The sequence below is a fragment of the Boleophthalmus pectinirostris genome, unplaced genomic scaffold, assembly GCF_026225935.1.
Source record: "Boleophthalmus pectinirostris isolate CB_2022bp ecotype Guang Dong unplaced genomic scaffold, ASM2622593v1 HiC_scaffold_22, whole genome shotgun sequence".
Classification (NCBI taxonomy): domain Eukaryota; kingdom Metazoa; phylum Chordata; class Actinopteri; order Gobiiformes; family Gobiidae; genus Boleophthalmus; species Boleophthalmus pectinirostris.
Genome location: NW_026571190.1, coordinates 9,204,698 through 9,223,608, shown reverse-complemented (window position 1 = coordinate 9,223,608; position 18,911 = coordinate 9,204,698). Strand labels below are relative to the sequence as shown.

Sequence of the window (18,911 nt, the reverse complement as noted above, 5' to 3'; positions counted from 1 at the left end):
ACTCTGCACTGTCATCCAGCGTGTAATCCTTCTTAAATGTTGGCTTAGAGGATTTCCAAGAGATTATCAAACACACTAGTTTTAATTCCCAATTTCACGCTGAGCTAAATATTTGTAATACAGGCTTTATTGATCTGTTCTGTGATTGCACCATTGCACTCTGGGAAATATTTTACTTTTCCGCAACTGAGTACTTTAGAAGTTAATAAAAATGTGACTTTCTTCATGTTGCAGGCTGGATATCAGATTACACAGCAGAGGTGCCCCATTGCGGTGGATGGGGTGTTACATTACAACCTGATGGGAGGAAAGAAGAAGAACCAGGTGGTCAGAAAAAGTGTACGCATCAAACAGATTCAGCTGGAGCAGGACAGTGGCAAGAGTCTCCATGACGACCTGCGGAGTCAGACCCTCATAGACCTCAACAGAGCAGGTAACCTTGAGGCCAAAAGACATTATTCTGTTTGTGTGTGATCAAAAAGCAATGTGGTTGTCAATAGAAGGCGCAAGGACTTTCCCTTTGCTTATTATATATTAAGCTAGAATGAGGCTCAAAGCAATAGCTGCAATTATGATCTTTAACTTGATTTTTTTTTTCAGCACACAATATTCAACTGGGTTTGCACTTTATACAGTCCCGAAAGTCATATTTACCATTGTACCAGGGTAGCCGCAGGGTCTTAAAAGTCTTAAAAAGGTCATAAATTTCATGTTCCTAAATTAAGGCCTTAAAAAGTCTTAAATTATGTTGTCCAAGTCTTATTTTTTCACAAAGGTTTTAAATTTCATTAGTCTATTTTTTTGTATACTCAACCGGGCTGCAGTGCAAAATGTTAAATTGAGGGAGCAAAAAAACAACATGAAATCATGTAACGTGAATGAAAGTCTAATTTGGAGTATGCACAAACAATACTTTGGTTTCTGGCACTGGCGGCAATGAGTAAACGATCAGTAGAGTGGAGGAAGACGTTGGATGGATCATGGGGAAGTGTACGTTTAATCCACAGTGGCTCTTAGATTCTAGATATAGCACTGTAGTTGGTTGGTCATTATTAGAATTGGATCTGATGTTTTTTGCATGCATAATGGGTGCGATGTTGGTCTTAATTTTCATTTAAGTTGTCTTAAAAACGTCTTAAAAAGGTCTTTAAAAAGTCTTAAAATTGTAAATACATTAGTTTTGTTGTCACGTTCCCAGGTGTAGGTCTAATGGAGCTGGTGATGGAGCCGGACATGAGCTGTGGGGAGGAAGCCTCTGCTGCAGTGCGAGAGCTGCAGCTCATCCTACAGGCTTTGGGAACCTGTGAAGGGAACATGTCTGGTACTGTGGATATCTCTCTCTCCCTCTCCCTCTATCACTCTCTATCTCTTTCTGTTTGTCTCTATCTCTCTCTCCCTCTCTGTCTCTATCTGTGTGTGTATGTCTCTGTCTCTCCCTCTCTCTCTCTTTCTCACTCTCAAATTATCCTCCAAAATATTAACAATAACACACAAAGAGTTCCACCCCCTCTAGAAGCATTATTTATGTATAAGGTGAGATTCAGATCAGCTCAGACCTCAGAGCAGCACGGCACACACAGCCACACAGCCCCATCAGCCTGCCTTTTAGCATCCACGACCACCTATGCAGTGAGAGCTGTCAGAGCGCTGTTATTTAAACACTATATCATGCAACAGTCTTAAACATCAGTTTTTCTGGAGAAATTAAGTGTACTGTTAATACGGAGGGATGAGTCAAACTACACATAAGAGAGCGGCGAATGGCAGCAGAAAGGAAATCAATCATTATATAAGCTTTTATCTGCCGCTTTGAAATTATTGTCCATTTGGCCCTTTTTGGAATTATTGATCGCACATCGTAGAAGGTCAAAATTATTGTACAAATACATTATTGTACATTTGGCAACCATGTCTCTCTTTGTGTCTGTCTGTCTCTCACTCTGTGTCTCTCTCCAACTCTGTCTCTCTCTCTCTCTCTCTCTCTCTCTCTGTGTATCTCTCTCTCCCTCTCTTTGTGTATCTCTCTATCCCTCTCTCCGCCTCTCTCTTCTTTCTCTCCCTCTCTGTATGCCTCTCCATCCCTCTCTCCATGTCTCTGTCCCTCTCTCTCTATCCCTCTCTATCTCTCTCCAACTCTGTGTGTCTCTCCAGCCCTCTCTCCATCTCTCTCTCTCTCTCTCTCTCTCTCTCTCTCTCTCTCTCTCTCTCTCTCTCTCTCTCTCTCTCTCTCCCTCTCTGTGGTTCTCTCATCTCTCTTTCCAGCTCTCTCTCACTCTCTCTCTGTCTCTCTCTTTCTGTCTCTCTGTGTGTGTGTCTCTCTGTCTCCTAGGCTCTGGTCCCTGCTGGTGACTGTGTTTCTGCTTGTGTCTCTCCATCAATCTCTCCATCTCTTCTCTCTCTCTCTTCCTCCCTGTGTGTCTCTCCATCCCTCTCTCCATGTCTCTGTCCCTCTCCATCCCTCTCTCTATCTCTCTCTCCCTCTCTGTGTGTCTCTCCATCCCTCTCTCCATCTCGCTCCCCCTCTCTGTGTCTCTCCGTAATTCTCTCCATCTCTCTCCTCTCTCCCTTTCTGTGTATCTCTCCATCCCTCTCTCGTCATCTCTCTCTCTCCATCTCTCTCTCTCCCTCTCTGGATCTGTCTCCATCCCTCTCTCCATGCCCCCCTTTCTCCCTCCCTCTTTCTCTCTCCCTCTCCCTGTCTCTCTGTGTGTGTGTGTGTGTGTGTGTGTCTCTCCCTCTCCCTGTCTTTCTGTCTGTGTGTGTGTGTGTCTCTCTCTCCCGGGCTCTGGTCCCTGCTGGTGACTGTGCTTGTGCTTGTGTTTGTGTTTGTGCGCAGAGGGCCAGCTCAGAGTGGACGCCAACGTGTCTGTGCACCGACCTGGAGAACCCTTTGGCGTCAGGACGGAGGTGAAGAACATCAACAGTGCACGATACCTGGCTCGAGCCATCGGTAAGAGATAAAAAGAGATTTAGAAAGCACAAGATGGCAGCTGGCAAAAATATAAAGTAGTAGATTTTTTATCATTTAGATGTTGAACACGTTTTTACAAGCTCTATTTCCTTTGGTTGAAATGATGTCATTGTTTCAACATTTCCAGACATTCAAGAGCATTAGTGCATTTGCGTAAAAGGCAGTGGTTCGATTGCCACAATTCCCACTCCCTGTTGTACTGTTGTTCTGTCTGTGGGCAAGGCATCTATGGGCTATTTAATCCATTTACTATTAGTAGCAGATAGTTTTGAAGTTTATGTTTTTAGAAAAGTTAACTATGAGCCTTAAGCCATGTTATAATGTTGTCACCTTATCAAAAACAAACCTGATTTTGTGTTTGTTTCATTCACACAAGTTTGTCTACACATCCAAAGCTCAAAATGCTCTACTCGATTGAAGAAGAGATCCGAGACACTCTGATATGCTTTGCTATTATTTTATTTCATGTCATACACCAACACATTTCAACTTGTGTCTTCATCAGGGCATGTAAAATTCACAGGTGTGTACAAATGATATTTAAATGTACAAGTCACATGACAACATTTCCATGTGACAAATTACCCATACAAAAGTATATACATACATGATAAGGGACAGAAGTGCATCACATAATATGAGCATGCACCAGTCTGGATACAGATCTCCTGTAACCCATGGTCTGTGAACAGAGTGGTGCATGCTCATATACAGAAAATCCTGCCAGACATATATTTGCACAAAAAATTATAAACAAGTGAATATGAGATAAACAATGGCAGAGACTGCAGATATGAAAACAGGCAACTGAGATATTACAGATAACATGAGAGTGCCATTTCCTCATTTAATCATGGAGAGGTTGTGGCTCTTAATTCATGGATCGAGTAAGACTCGCATTGTAAAAGGTGCTTAAGTTGATCTCCTCCCTTAAGGTTCTGTGGTACATGCTCACTCACCACAGCTTTTAAGGAATTTGGGCTACTATGACTGACCAGTTTGTAGTGTTTTGCCATAGGATAGTCTATATTCTGAGAATGAATGGCATATTTGTGCTCTGCCAGGTGTTCTTTAAATTTGTTTTAAGTCCTGCCAGAAGAAGCAACCACATTCACGCTCCAACCTGTATACAACAAATGTAGTATTGCATGTTGCGAAACCTCTGCATGAAAATGCTCAAAATGCTCTGTTTCACCTTGTGATGTCATGAAGGACTGAAATTATCCACATGATTCTAGTCAAGGTGTAGGGACTTTAAAAACACATTGGAGCATTTTTGGTATCTCCACATGACATCAACAAGGTGCTACAAAGTTGTTGTTTTTTGCCTGAGAGAAGAACACAGCCTAAATAAGTAGGATTTTTGTGTTAAACTTGTGTAAATGAAACAAATCACAAATCCAGGTACGTTTCTGATGAGGAAACAACAAAGAACGTAGATCAGAAAATAGTGTAATATGGGCCCTTTAAGCACCATCCACACATGCATATTATGTTACATCAAATAAGAATGAATGCGAGATATAGAAAAGAGCTGTATCGACAACGCAGTACTATAGTCTGTCTTTAAGCTCGCACTTCAAGTTTGTAAACCTCTATAATTACCATCTCACATAAAACCAGACTTCCATATAATGATAAACAATGGGCTGCGTGTTTGCTACGAGTGGCTGTGAATTGACTTCTCCAGCTGCTCAAAAGGCTCACATTTTATGCTCCCCGGCTGCAGATAACGACTTTAGCATAAAAAGCTTGAATTTTAATGTTCTTTTTGTCGAGTTTGATGCGTAACAAGGCCTCACTTTTGTCAATATAGTTTTATTCGCCGCGCAGACGAGTTGGTATTTAAAAGTCATGCATAAAAATAAACATAATTCGTCTCTGTTACAACACAAAGTGCGTATTGCCAGTGAATGGGAGCAGATGTTTGGCGTTGCTACCATGATGAGATGTGCTTGTATTTTTCCATTGGACGTTATGTCTTATCTGTATCCCTGTATATCCAACAGACTATGAAATCCAGAGGCAGATCCAAGTGCTGGAGAGGGGAGGCACGGTGCAGAATGAAACCCGAGCATACGACTCCAAAGCTGGGTAAGACGCAGCGGTCTCCTCCTCAGGGTGGGATCAGTGCCTGGTTCATTAGTCAGAGGGACGCGAGGAGCAGGGACTAAAGTAATGATGATGGATAGAGCTATTTGGAGGCCACTGTCAGGTGTTGTGTGGGCCGCTCACACACAGCCGAGGCCTACGTCAGCCTCAGCCATTCCACAGCGGCAAGTGTTCAGCTGCAGACAATATGTGCTAATTTGTGTGACTGATGTGGCCAATGATGAAACTGGCAACAAACGAACTTGGTTATAATACTGGCTCCTATTAAAGTGAAACTCTTAAACTTACTCAAGGTTGTAGGGCTATCAAAAGTATCAAGAAGCTGATACTAATCGATTCTAAAACAAGTATCGAAACTAGATACTGTATTTTTCGGACTATAAGTCGCTCTGGAGTATAAGTTGCACCAGTCAAAAAATGCGTAATGAAGAAGAAAAAAATCATATATAAGTCGCACCAGACTATAAGTCAGTTATAGTAATAACAAGAGAATAGAGAACAACAGGCTGTTAACGTCACATATGAACAGTTCTTCAGATAACTATAGCATAAACAACAGAACAGAACAAGTTGACCAAACTCTCGATCACCAAATCCATTGAATTCTTCATCCTCTGTGTCACTTCTGAGTAACTTCTCGACCTCCAGAGGTAAACAGAGCGCTGCTTCCTCTTCTGTGTAGCTGTCATCAGACTCAGCATCAGTTCCAGTTAGAATTATTCTGGCCTTTCTGAATCCCGACAGCATGGTTTCAGTTGTCACTGAAGTCCAGGCTTTGTTGATCCATCCAATGGCTTCCAGGAAAGTTGCATGGCGCACCTCCTGGTTGTCACAACTTTCTCCCTCATTTCTTCCTTTCTGCTGCTCGATTACCGTTTTCGGCTGCATTTTGCTACTTGCAGCTTCTAATCTGCAAAATATGATTTTCTTTTTGGGGGCATTTGTGTTCAATCTTCTCAGTCGTCTTTATAAGTTTGTTTAAATTTTTAATTTTCAGTGGTACAGAAGTAATGGTGCGATCGACTGACATGATACAGACAGGACAGAGGCTCTTTCTGCAGCGGGAGTGACAGTGGTACAGGAGTAATAGGAGCAGCAGATATTGGCACACAAGCCTAGAGCGCCCTCTCACACCTGTCAGTGTGGACATTTTAATATATGTCGCACCAGAGTATAAGTCGTAGGACCACCCAAAGCATGAAAAAAAGTGCAACTTATAGTTCGAAATATACAGTACTCATTTGAGCAGCTGAATGGCTTTAGAATGATTTCGAGTTGTATCAGAACAAGTATAAGAGTACATAGACTAGTATACGCCCATTGACCACTATGGAATCTACCTGGACCACTGAGGGATTACACAGATATACTGTACATCATGATGGTAATATAAAAGAAAGTACTATTATTTAAGATTGATAATCACATTCTGTTGTCAAAAGAAAGAAAAGGATGTTGAGTCTGTTCCTCAGTATTGATTGACAGAGGGCAGAGACCAATTAAAGGAGCACTGTGAAACATTTCTGGTGGAATTTGTGCCACCTGCTTGTCTCCATGGAAATGTTATTGTTTTCCATTAGAGTGTTCACAGTAAGAATGCATGTATACAAGACGGAGATGTTTAATGCCATAGTCTTGAATATTCCAAGCAAAGCAATAACATCTCCAAGTTATATAGTGTACTTTTAAGCTATCCACACATTTTGGCGAGACAGTGTTTTGGCCCAGGGTTTGAGTTTAGCCCAGATGGAGACTTGAATCTTTTCTGTTTTAGTCCTGGTTTAGGCCCAGGTTGAGTTTCAGGTTTAGTTCCCAGTTTTTCCCATTCTGATATGTTGTAACTTGTGAGTGTCAAAAAAATGAAATATGAAATACTTCTGTCTTGCTTATTTAAATTGTTTAATTTCAGCTCTATCAAATGTCCAAACTAAAATTGTGTGTGCAGATAGGTATTGCTTGTTAAGTTATATGTTGATGGGATGAACAAGTAAACCTTAATGCTCCACAAACCAAAACTAACTAATTCCGATTTTCTAGTTAACATCATGTAGGTGCCTGCATTGACATATTCATCATTATTCTGCTGTTGTCTTCAGGGAGACCATCCCCATGAGAGACAAGGAGGGCCTTCAGGACTACAGGTGAGCTCTCTGTATTGACACATGGTTTTGATATCAGCGCAAGATCTGGGACCTCAAACACAACCCCGGGTTAAAAATAAACCAAGGCAAATAAACATATCACTCAGGGCCGCTCCTCAGTCGCATTTTTATTTTTTTATATATAATTGGTGCTGTGAGTGTCCTGTAATTTTTATTCATAGGTAGGGCTGGGTATCATTAAGAAGTTGCCAATATGATACATATCTAGATACTCAGACCACGACAAAGATACATGTCTCGATACAGTGCACTTTCGATTCGATACAATATATTTCAAATCGATTCAATATGGTTCCGTAAAAAATAATGTCTAAATCATGACTGTGATACTAAAAGTCTTTGTTGAACCACTTCTTGTGCAAAGTTCATATGTAATATGCACATTTTAATCATTAAAACAGTGAAAATGTCAAATGCATCGCCTAAACAAGCAACAAAACTGTAGCGCTGTAACAAAATAATTTAGTAAAATATACCAAAAAAATACTCTTGGCAATATATCGATATAGCAACCCACGATATCAATAATGTATCACCATATTAAACGATATGGTACATTGATATTTTGATATTCATAGGGTTGTTTTTTGTTTAGATTAATTCAAACTTGCTGTATTTTCCAGACTGTAAGTTGCTCCGAGTATAAGTCACACTTTTTGGGGAAATGTATTTTGTAAAATCAGAGACCAGGAACCAACATTTCATCTTGAAAGGCAAGTTACAGTAATAACAATAGAACAGAGAACAACAGACTGAATAGGCGTTAATATGTTAACATAATATATTAACAGTTCTTCAGATAATTATAGCAGAAACAACATAACATAAGTTTACTAAACTCACAGTCTCACTCCAAATCACTAAATCCATTGAATTCTTCATCCTCAGTGTCACTTCTGCATGATCTCTGGAGATAAACCATAGATCCATGATGTAAACAGCGCGCCGCTTCCTTCTCTGCGTCGCTGTCGTCAGACTCAGCATCAGTTCCAGTTCCCAAACAGGATGGTTTCAATTGTCATTCAAGTTCAGGCTTTGTCGATTCATCCAATTCCAGGAAAGTTGCATGGCGCACTTGCCTAGTTTACTAAAGCTGTATCCCAAAGCTGCTCGATTACCGTTTTCAGCTGAATATTTTACTGTTTGTAGCAAGACAGCGGGTATTTCTACAGAAGGCATGCGCAGTAGAGTGTGAAGTGACAGTGGTACAGGAGTAAAAGTAGTACTACATACTGACACACGAGTCTAGGGCCTCTCGCGGCTGTCTGTCTGAAAATTTTAATATATAAGTCATACCGGAGTATAAGTCGCAGGTCCACCCAAACCATGAAAAAAGTGCGACTTAAAGTCTGAAAAATACGGTAATTGGTACAAAATATGAAATTTCCTAAAGCATTTTCTACTTTGAAAATTTGAATATGTAGTTAAGTTACATTGTTCTCAAATAGAGGTTCACAAGGCATTGTGTTGTATTGCGAAATTATTTGAAGATTATACATTATTCTGTCCTTTTTTTTAAAGAACACAGATTATACTAAATTGACTTTTTGGACATTTAAACCATGTTAAAATAGTGTTCACGTATCACAAACATACCTTGAGTAGTGTTTAGTTTAATTCACGCTTGCTTCATAAATCCATTAATCCAAAGTCATAAAAAATGTTCAATGCTCTTTTACATATTGGTAGTTTAATTACATCAAAGATAAAACTCATACGCAGTTTTTAAGCCCTTAAACCATTGACAACAAAGGGGAAAAGGACTTCATTTGTGTTCTAAATATTTATTTCTGTTGCTGAGAGTAGAGGGAGCTCCCATGCTTAATTGATGCATTGGAGATTGACATGAAGTTTATAAAGAACATTTTACATACACTTATCCAAAGGTGTTGTTAAAAGAGAAGAAAGGAAGATGTTAAAAGAGAATTAAAGCCACAAGAATGCATAATATGTGTTCATTAACTTGTGTCAAATATGTTGCTTGTTGGTATGCTTATTTTGGGAATAGTGGTTTAAAAAGGTTGGAGTGCTTTAAACAACACTTCTTACCTTTTAAGTACATATAATTTAGACCATTACAGGCAATTTGAGAGCAAGATTTAAGATTGCACACTCAACACTTGGACAGGTGAAGACTGATTGAGACCAGTGATTAGGTGACTCAGTGACATTGCAGACTCCCTCTCCACTGAGCTTGTTGTTTTGCTGGTTTCAGGTTCATGCCAGAGCCTAACCTTCCTCCTCTGATGGTTTATGAGGACCGAGCCTCGATGCCCGCTGGTCTGGACCTGTGCCAAGCCGTGGTGGTGCAGGAGATCAGAGACGCGCTGCCCGAGCTGCCCAGTGTGACCCGGGACAGACTGGTGCACACCTACAGCATCCTGCCAGAGCACAGTTTTACATTAGTGGTGAGTCTGAACAGACGCAACTCTCACTTTACATGCGGGCTAGGATCATTTCAGGACTAACCTCCTTCTAATCAGGGCTGTGAAATTAGTCAAATTGTAATTGTAACAAATTGTGATCCAATAGTCGTCCATTTTAGTCATTTGCTTTGGTCTTTTTAATAGAAAGCTCAGGTGCAACCCACTACAAATGATACAATGCTCCGTTGCTCTATAATAATTGAACTTGTGCAGCCTCTGAATTTTGACTATCTTCACTACCCTTCAAAAGTTTGGACACCCTCTGATTCTGATTTCTTTATTTTTACAACTTTCTACATTTTATATTCGTACTAGGGGTGTAATGGTACATGTATTCATGCCAAACCGTAGCAGTACAACTAGCAGATCTGCACTTACTGCAAACAATATGGACAAGTTGTTTTTTCTGTCCAAAAATATGAAGATTGAGTAATACTTCATGATGGAACTGTTAGTGCTGAGCTTTACTTTTTGGAAAGTTTTGTTTACTGTTTATAAGGAATTTATAATTTTTTTTAAAATAATATTTCATACATTTGTTGCTTATTTGAGAATATTTACTTAACTTTAGTATTAGCAAGCAGCACTTTGCATTTATTTTATTTTCCCATTTGTACAATGTTAAAACAGATTGTTGGTTTAATAAACAGACAAATAAACAACAAGCAAATGGTTTTGCATTCTGTTCCCAAACTGTACCAAAAATGAACCAAACCGTGACCTCAAAACCAAGGTATGTACCGAACCATGATTTTTGTGTGATTTTACACCCCTAATGTGTACATAATGAAGACATCAAATATATTTAGTAAGATATACTATTTGCTACATACTCCATGTATCTTGCTTCATATATTTGCTGTCTTCTGTATGTATCTAAAATGTATTGTGGATAGTAGAACAAATAAAGCAAGTTTGGTGTGTCCAAACATTTCACTGGTACTGAACCCTGGAGTTCATAGCTGCCTTCACTAAAATGATAAATGCTCGTATCTCTGTTGTATTACCCAAGTTTGTTCGAGTTGAAGTAGCATAAAACATGTCGAGTAACTATATTCGAGTAACTATATCAAGAATTATTACAGTTACACATTTTATTCTAAAACATCAACATCTTTGCCATCTCTTATTGGCCATCTCTCGCTGTACGCCGTCTCCCCTGTGTTTCTATGAGCCTAATTAGACCATGAAATGCTGTATTCTGTTTGTGTGCAGAATGAGGACGGTCTGGTGGAGTATTTTGAGGCTGTGATGGGGCAGACCAAAATGAACGCACGGAAGGTGATTGGCTGGGTGACAAAGGAGCTGCTGGGTCAGCTCAAGCAGAAGGACCAAAGTGTGAGCCAGAGGTGAGATCAGAGCCCACTCTGCAATTTCACTGCTCTACATCATACACACACCAGTCTATGTTCAATTGTATCTATGTGTTATAGTACAGTTGAATACTATATGCAAATAATTAACACATCTAGACTGCTAGATATATTGCTGTAACCTGTAGTACGCAAAAATGACTCTTGTGAGCCTTTATCCATGTTAGAATGTTGTTACCTCATCAAAGTCATACTTGGAGTTGTGTTTTGTTTCACACATATTTGAGTAACCCTTTATTATTAGTCTGTTTACATCTTCAAAGCTCATAATGCTCTGTTGCACCCTATGATGTCATGAAGCTGGAGTTTTAAGTTAACAGCTTTTTTTTCACCATGTTTTCAGTAGAGAATGGCAATTGCAGATCCGAAATAATCCAAATGATTGTAGTGACGGTGTTTAAAAACACAGTGGAGCAGTTACTGTATGAAGAACTCAGCCTAAATATGCAGGGTTTGTGTGTTAAATGTGTGAATGAAACAAAACACAACTCCAGGGTATGTTTGATGAGAAAACAACATTATAACAAAACAACATTGATCAGAAAATAGTGTAATATAGGCCCTTTAAGCTTAAACTCGCTGTACCAGATTTTTACTGTCTTGAACATGAAAAACAGAAGTAGCTCATTTTGCAGTGACCTTTGCAAAGCTCTGTTTGCAAAGGTCCTAACTCATCGTCATCCTAATGTATTCCTAGCTTTTTAATTATTCACTGTGATGTGTTGATAAGCACGTTTTACAACTTTCTGAGGCCAGAGCAGAGTTTTTGCACCACACCACTGCTAGTACTACCAACAACTAGCATGCTAATTGCACACCAGCATTACTTTTTGTTAATTTGGTTCTTGAACGATAAAGTGCTTTATAATTGGATGCAGACAGCACATGGTGGTTTGGTACAATTTGGTTGTAAGAGCCGCTTTTACAATATAGAGAAAAAATTGACTTTATTATATGAAAATACTATGCCCCATGCTGCTCTCCTGCCACCTGCTTTTCTTCAACTTATTATTGCATTGCAGAGTTGTATTTGATTGGTCTACAGACTGGAGTATTTCAACCTATAAACCATTTCTTTTCCAGGCTGTATTAGACTTCGGTGCGCTCTGCTTTAAATTGGCTGTGTCTGAGCTTGGGAAGGCAATAATTTAAGGTTTTATTGTGACATCAGGCGCTTTTAGCTCTGCCACATTCTGAACCCATCCCTCTTTAAACAGCAAGCTTATGGTAAAACACACTCATTACTTTTTGTCGTAAAACACTGCACTTCATTTTCACAGCCAAACAAGCCTAACCAAGCAAGGGACAAATAATTAATTGGACATAAACTCTAAAGAAGATAATAAATTGACTACAGGAACAGACTTTGGGGTTTAACTTTGATTGATTCGGCTGCACTAATTAAACGTGATTTTGTTTCCTCAAAGGAATTTAACTTTGAAATGTTTGTGTGTTTGTGTGTGTCTAAAATCCTTAATCATGAATTATAATTTATTCTTTGCGAATACTGAAACTGGACTGTTAGGGGAAGCTTCAGGCTCTGTCTGTGTTGAGATGCCCTCAAAATGGTTTGGAGCTGGTGCAGCTCTCCTCTGGTCCATCTTTCCAAACCTCAACGAACCGCGCCAATGGAAATAAGGCTTTGGTGACCAGCTGCTCTAAATGAACCCATAAGAAAAGTTATAACCACATCTCTATGGAGACAAGCTTGTGGTGGACCCTCCCCCCGAAAGGTTATGTAGTGCTCCTTTAAAATTATGAATCTTATTTCACAGTTTTATGCAATCTTAGCTATTGTTTTTGCTAAGACTGTTTTGAAAAATCTGTCAAATGGATCCTTTTCAGAGGGATGTGTTGTTTTGATTGCTCCCCGCTGAACTCCTCCTTTCCCCGGTACACAGCTTTGTGTAAACACTCCAAAACACTCCAGAATGCTAATGACATTGTTTTGATACTTTATGAGACTAAGTGACGTTGCCATGGCACCCCTCACACTGACGTGTCAAAAAAATCTGAAGACCCCTATCTAACCAGCGCCTCCGAAAATGGCAAAGCTCGTCTCCTACTGCTTCTGTTTGTGCCATGCTGCGATGCTAAATATCACAGACTCTAGTGGTGTTTGAAACCTCATGAAATAGACCATTATTGGATCCATAGATGAGTGGATGACTGCCAGATTATGCACAAAAGACATATCAATCCGGAGAGACGTGTGTAAAAATTGCTGTATTGAAAACATCACACATGGGTCAGTTAAAATGAATGAGAGTGTCATCTCTTGATTTAAATGGACAACAGTAAATTAGTATTTGTAAGAAAAGTTGTTATTGTGAACATTGGCTGTATCTTATCTAGAGATCGACTGATATGTTTTTTGGGTTTTTTTTTAATGACCGATACCAATACCGATCCCGATGGTGTTTATAATCCAGAGCAACCGATGGCTGTTTATCATTATTATTATTATTAGGAACCAATTCTGTAATTTTAATTTACTACAAACTACCCCACAGCCCCTTTTCTACACAAACACTTAAGAGAGCTGTGTATCACATTTAGCAATTGCAGTTTTCTCTTCATATTAAAGTATTCAAATCAATCTTTTTGTGTATGTTTTTAGCAGCAAATCGACCAACGCAAAATATTAGCCTATGCTGGACATTTAAGGCTGATGCATGAAAAATCTAACTATACATATTTTGAAAGCACTAGACATGTTTGGTGTAAGTAAGTAAGTAAATAAATAAGTAAATAGGTTTGTGGATAGTCCAGATTCCTGCTTTAGTTGTATTTTACCCCCATGTCCTCACACTGTCACAATGCTGTCATTGGAGTTTCACCAGATTTCACTTATTGTGGCATTCAGATAGAGCTCTACCCATAAAGTGCAGCCTGTCTAAGGGTGACCTAAGTTGACAGATGTGCCATTTCAACATTTGGCTTGTCTGATGTAGAGCATTATTCCTTTTACTTTTAAGAAACCAGCAGAAAGCAAAAAGTTTCATATATTCTTATAATGGCATATGACACAAGAAACTTTGCTAAAACAGCCACTTTTCTTTTCAGGTTTGAGTGGTTTGCTGATTAAGACCATGTTTTTCTTAATAGATCTCAGCCTCACTAAAGTACTAGCCAGATTTATTGGCTCCACACACTGTGTATACTGTATTGAAATATGTTTTCAGTACACCAAAAGTCACATCTGTATAATTGAATGATTTTACTTGTACACTTTCTTCATTCTTAGCTGTGTTCCAACTCAGTTGCAAACAAATGTTATCCATTATGCTATCATAAAGTTTCTATCTATATAAAGTTGTACTACATAACTTTTCTGGTGAAGAGCACTCCACCTGCTTGTGTCCATGGAGATGTTATTGCTTTACCCTGAATATTCCACCCGTCAGAAGTTTTAGAACACCCTAATTTTTCCAGTTATTTATTGCAATTCAGGTCGTACAAGTCCAATGAAGAGCCTGAAATGCTATAAAGGGAAGAACTGAACAGCCAGAGGTTAAAAAAAAGTCAGAGTCCAAGCTCTGTCAAAACTCCCTCAGGAAAAAGAACAAGATGGTAAAGTTTGAAAACATGGAGTGTCCAGCACAGTGTCCGGACTTAAACCCCATCGAGCTGGTTTGGGATGAACTGGACAGAAGAGTGAAGCAACCTACAAGTGCCACACATTTATGGAAACTTCTGCAACAGACTTGGGAAGAACTTTCTGAAGAATGTTTGATTTCTATGGTAGGGTTTCTATGGTACGAGCCACGAGTGTGTTCAGCTGTTATATTTGCTAAGAAGTGGACACTTTGATCAATCAAAAGTTTAGAATACATTTTGGTCTATAAATCGTTTCCATGATTTCTTCTTCAACTCAAATTGCTTATTTGTTCTATGCTTTCATGTGAGAGTGCAATGACACAATAAACTGAATCATTTTCAGTAAAAACCTGGAAAAAGTGTCGGCCTCTAAAACTTTTGATGGTAGTGTAGTTGTTTCCTCTTCTTATTTATCCTCTCAAAGTTGTATTTGGAGTGTTTTGTGTACGTTTGAGCAATCTTTACTCACTTCTTTTCAAGATGCCATATCTCTTTTCACTACGACTGGCATACGCCAACTGCTTTGTACTTTGTTCCCCAATTTAATTTTTTTAATCGGTAATATGTGTAGGATTGAGCAGAGTCATTTTGTTGCAAATGAAAAAAATGATCATGGTTAGTTCTCATTGGGCAGCATAGTTTTCTAACGCGGAAGTCATTGGATTTGTTTCTTTTATTAAGTAGTCTTAGGTGAATATTGCTTTAAATAGTAATATAAATTTTAATTGCTGGGTTTCAGATGACAACACAAGTAACATTATATCGGAGAATTTTATTTAATACAGATGGGGGCGCTAAAATTAATACTGTTAGAATGCAGATTTATGTTGTAATACAATGATAATACAATGTCTCCTTCGTACTTTTATACAAAGCATTTCTTCAAGGTAATCCAACCATCTTTTCATCTTCATTTCAGCCCTATCTCTCCATCTGCGCTGGCCGAATTGCTGGAACTTCAGGAAAACGGGCACATTTCCTCCTCGGTCGCTAAGCAGGTCAGTCTGTCCCGTAATAGTCAACCTGCACGAGCGAGATAGGTTTGGTTGTGTGTAACGTGTGTGTGTGTGTGTGTCGCGGTGGAGCTCAGGTGTTCCAGGAGATGTGGGGGTCACCGGGAAGGAGGGCGCAGGACATCATCGAGGAGAAGGACTTGGGACTCGTTAGTGACACCGAGAAAATACACAGCATCTGCCAGAAGATAGTGGACTCACACCCAGAGGAGGTGAGGAGAGGGGAGGGCGACTGAAGCAGCTTTAAGAGGAGACAGGCGGAGGGTTAGAGGTAGGGCGGCAAGATTAACTGCAGTCAAATTGAAATCTCAGTATGAATGGATGCAATTGGCAAAGCTGCAATTTTTGACGAACAATCATTTTCACAACAAAAATCTTAGTCTTATTATCAAAAGTCTTATTCTGCATACAAACTGCTTTTACAAACATGTTTTAAAATGTGATTCTAGTATTAGTTTGCCAGTTCATATTTCAGTCTTTTTGTCAATTCCTTTTGACACATTTAATTTGAACTCCAAATGTAAATCTCAAATCTAATCACAATGCTTGTGAAAAATCCCAACTGGGTGTTGTTGTTTTTTTTGTTGTTGTTGTTCTTGTAACTTTACTGATAGAAGTTCACAGTTACAGTAATTTACATCAGAGTAATTACATGGAATAGAGTGGGAGGTAATAGGCAAAAAAGAAAGAAAAGAAATTGTGTTACCGTATTTTCCGGACTATAGGGCACGCTCAAAAGCCTTCAACCCCTTCAAAAAACGACTGCGCCCCCCGCAATCCAGAGCGCCCTATAAACGAATCTACTCAGGTGTCCCAGCACGACTTCAGTAAACTACAAAGCCGCAAACACGCACGGAGCGGACAGCGACCGTGCAGCGAAAAACACCCACAGCCACACTCATCACTCCACGCGGACGGGGAATCGAACAGAGGAAGGAACTGAAGAAGCTAGCGCAATGTGCCACTTCCAGACAGCACCCTCCCTACACGCCACAACTGAACAAAGCCCAGAGTCACCGTGAACGCACCAAACAAAGTCCGACTGACCCATCCAACTGTTGTGTTTCGTTTAATGCGCCTTATAATCCGGTGCAGTTTGTATGTGAAAAAGTTCGAAAATAGAGCATTCAATGACAGTGTGCCTTATAATCCAGATCGCCCTATAGTGCGGAAAATAAGGTAATTACATGGTATTTACTCATGCTCATACTCATACACATCTATCTTTCGCTATAAGAGTGACTCATTTGTAAATGCCCAGAAAACATTGTTAGTATTTTCATGGGAATAACAGGGCTACCAAAAGTGTTCATTTTAATTTCAAAACTATTACTGTGCCGCTTGTAATGCCAAACCTCATGTTCACAATTTCTTGAAAGGAGACAGGAAAGGACAGACTCAAAATGTTTAAATTACTGCCCGACCACTCAGAGGCGCAGATTTATTTATGTTTCTTCAAGTCCACCCATAGGATTGGCGCCTATGCAAACAGCACATAATCAAAGCATAGGTTTTTGTTTTGTTTTTTTAATTTGAATTCAGTTTTGAATTGATTTCAAACACAGTCATACACCTGGTTTTACACTCTTGATGATCCTCCGTGTCTTTCCTGCTTAGGTCAATGCCATCCGAAATGGGAACAAAAAAGTGCTTAACAAACTGATGGGTCTGGTGCAGAAGGAGACCAAAGGACGAGCCGACCCTGTTCTGGTGCGGGCCATTCTACAGGACAAGACTTCATAAACTCACTGTGTCACGTTCAACTGCATTTAGGCTCCATAGCTGCAAAAGAGGGGCAGCTAGGAGGGGTTTTGGTGTTCATTTTCAGTTCAGATCAGCAGTCTATGCGCCTCTGTGGGGCTGGAGAGGGGAGCTGGTAAGGGAGGGTTTGGCCACGGTTGAGCGGTGGAAAAGAGCCACTTGGGAGCTAGTGTTGGAATACAGATTGGAACAGTGTGGAAAATCTACTGCAGCTAAAAAGTTTGAATTCAAAACTGTGGATGTGATTAGAATATTATCCTGAGTGTATTATCACCAGGGGGATTTGTAAAGAACTGCTACACCTTACAAGATGAGGAGAACAACATGGCTGGATTTCTGTTTTGTGACAACATTTATCAAGGGAAATGAGACATGAGACTTTTTTTTTATACAGTTAATATGCAAACCTAGTTGTTGTGTAAGAAAAAGATCATTTTGTTAATATTTTAAAAGAAATGTTAAATTATGAATATTTAACTCTATACACATGTTGTTGTCTTTATTCAACATGTTTGCATTTAGTTGATCTGCAACCAGATGATGTAGATGTGATGGATGGTTACTCTTCAAGGTAAGGGGCTGGTTAAGAGTAATCAGTAGTCTAATTAGTATAACATCTTAAGACCATCATTTGGTGTGACCCTCCTATGGCTCATATTTGTTAAGTAAGGTTACAGTCACTTATGGCAATAGTAACAGAGGATAAATAAATAATGAATGATGTGGTATGAATTATCAAATACGACCACCATATGCTTATATTGTGTGCATTTGGAGCAGTAAGTACATTTGTTACTCACTTACGTCGACATTAAGTATGCAGATTACCATCAAAGATGCTCTAATGTTCCATGTAAATTGAATGTCTTCTTGTAACAGAAGAGAATGAGATTTCACTATTGATTTTTTAAAACACATTAGCGTATAATTAGGCTACACCTAGTGTGTCTCTGACTTTGTGTAGCTGCCATAGTCATTACGGGACAGGCCTAAACAATGATGGGAGACAGCAGGCGTGATAGTCGCCCAGTCCAGACAGCTGTTTACAGGTGTTCCATACTTTCATGTAAGAAAAATAAATAAACTGCCTTTTAATCAGTTAATTGAATGAGTACTGAAACAATGTTTTCTTAACAATTGCACAAGTACCTGACCCACAAAAGCCATATTTGACAGGGGACAGGGATAGGTTAGCAACACATACCTGGAGCTGACCTTGAAATTGCCATAGGCCATGCACAAGGTAAAAGCTTTTTGGTGACTGTTTGCTCAATTATTATCTCACCATCTCACCTTGGCACATGTATTCACTGACATTTTGAGGTTCAAAATTTTTTTATTTAAAAAAAAGAGAGAGAGAAGTCTTTATCTTTGTTGTAAGAAAATAAAGATTTAAAATACAAATATTTGTAGACATTGTTATTTGAAAGAACCCGAGCAAACACAGGCAGGCGTTTGAGTGGGCATACAGCGCCCCCTTGTGGACAAAATAC

The 18,911-nt window shown here is 39.4% G+C and overlaps 1 protein-coding gene across 1 annotated transcript in view; it reads left to right on the top strand.

Annotated features, from left to right (window-relative positions):
- The window catches only part of gatb (glutamyl-tRNA(Gln) amidotransferase, subunit B), a 32,731-nt gene extending 13,909 nt beyond the window's left edge, over positions 1-18,822 (top strand). Inside the window, exons 4-13 of the mRNA XM_020932982.2 lie at positions 235-433; positions 1,199-1,321; positions 2,837-2,950; positions 4,981-5,065; positions 7,180-7,224; positions 9,461-9,653; positions 10,887-11,020; positions 15,564-15,642; positions 15,735-15,869; positions 17,275-18,822. Of these exons, the coding sequence (XP_020788641.2) occupies positions 235-433; positions 1,199-1,321; positions 2,837-2,950; positions 4,981-5,065; positions 7,180-7,224; positions 9,461-9,653; positions 10,887-11,020; positions 15,564-15,642; positions 15,735-15,869; positions 17,275-17,400 (1,233 nt within the window). The 3' untranslated portion in view covers positions 17,401-18,822. The remainder of the gene's footprint in view (positions 1-234; positions 434-1,198; positions 1,322-2,836; positions 2,951-4,980; positions 5,066-7,179; positions 7,225-9,460; positions 9,654-10,886; positions 11,021-15,563; positions 15,643-15,734; positions 15,870-17,274) is intronic.
- The last annotated feature ends 89 nt before the right edge of the window (positions 18,823-18,911 follow it).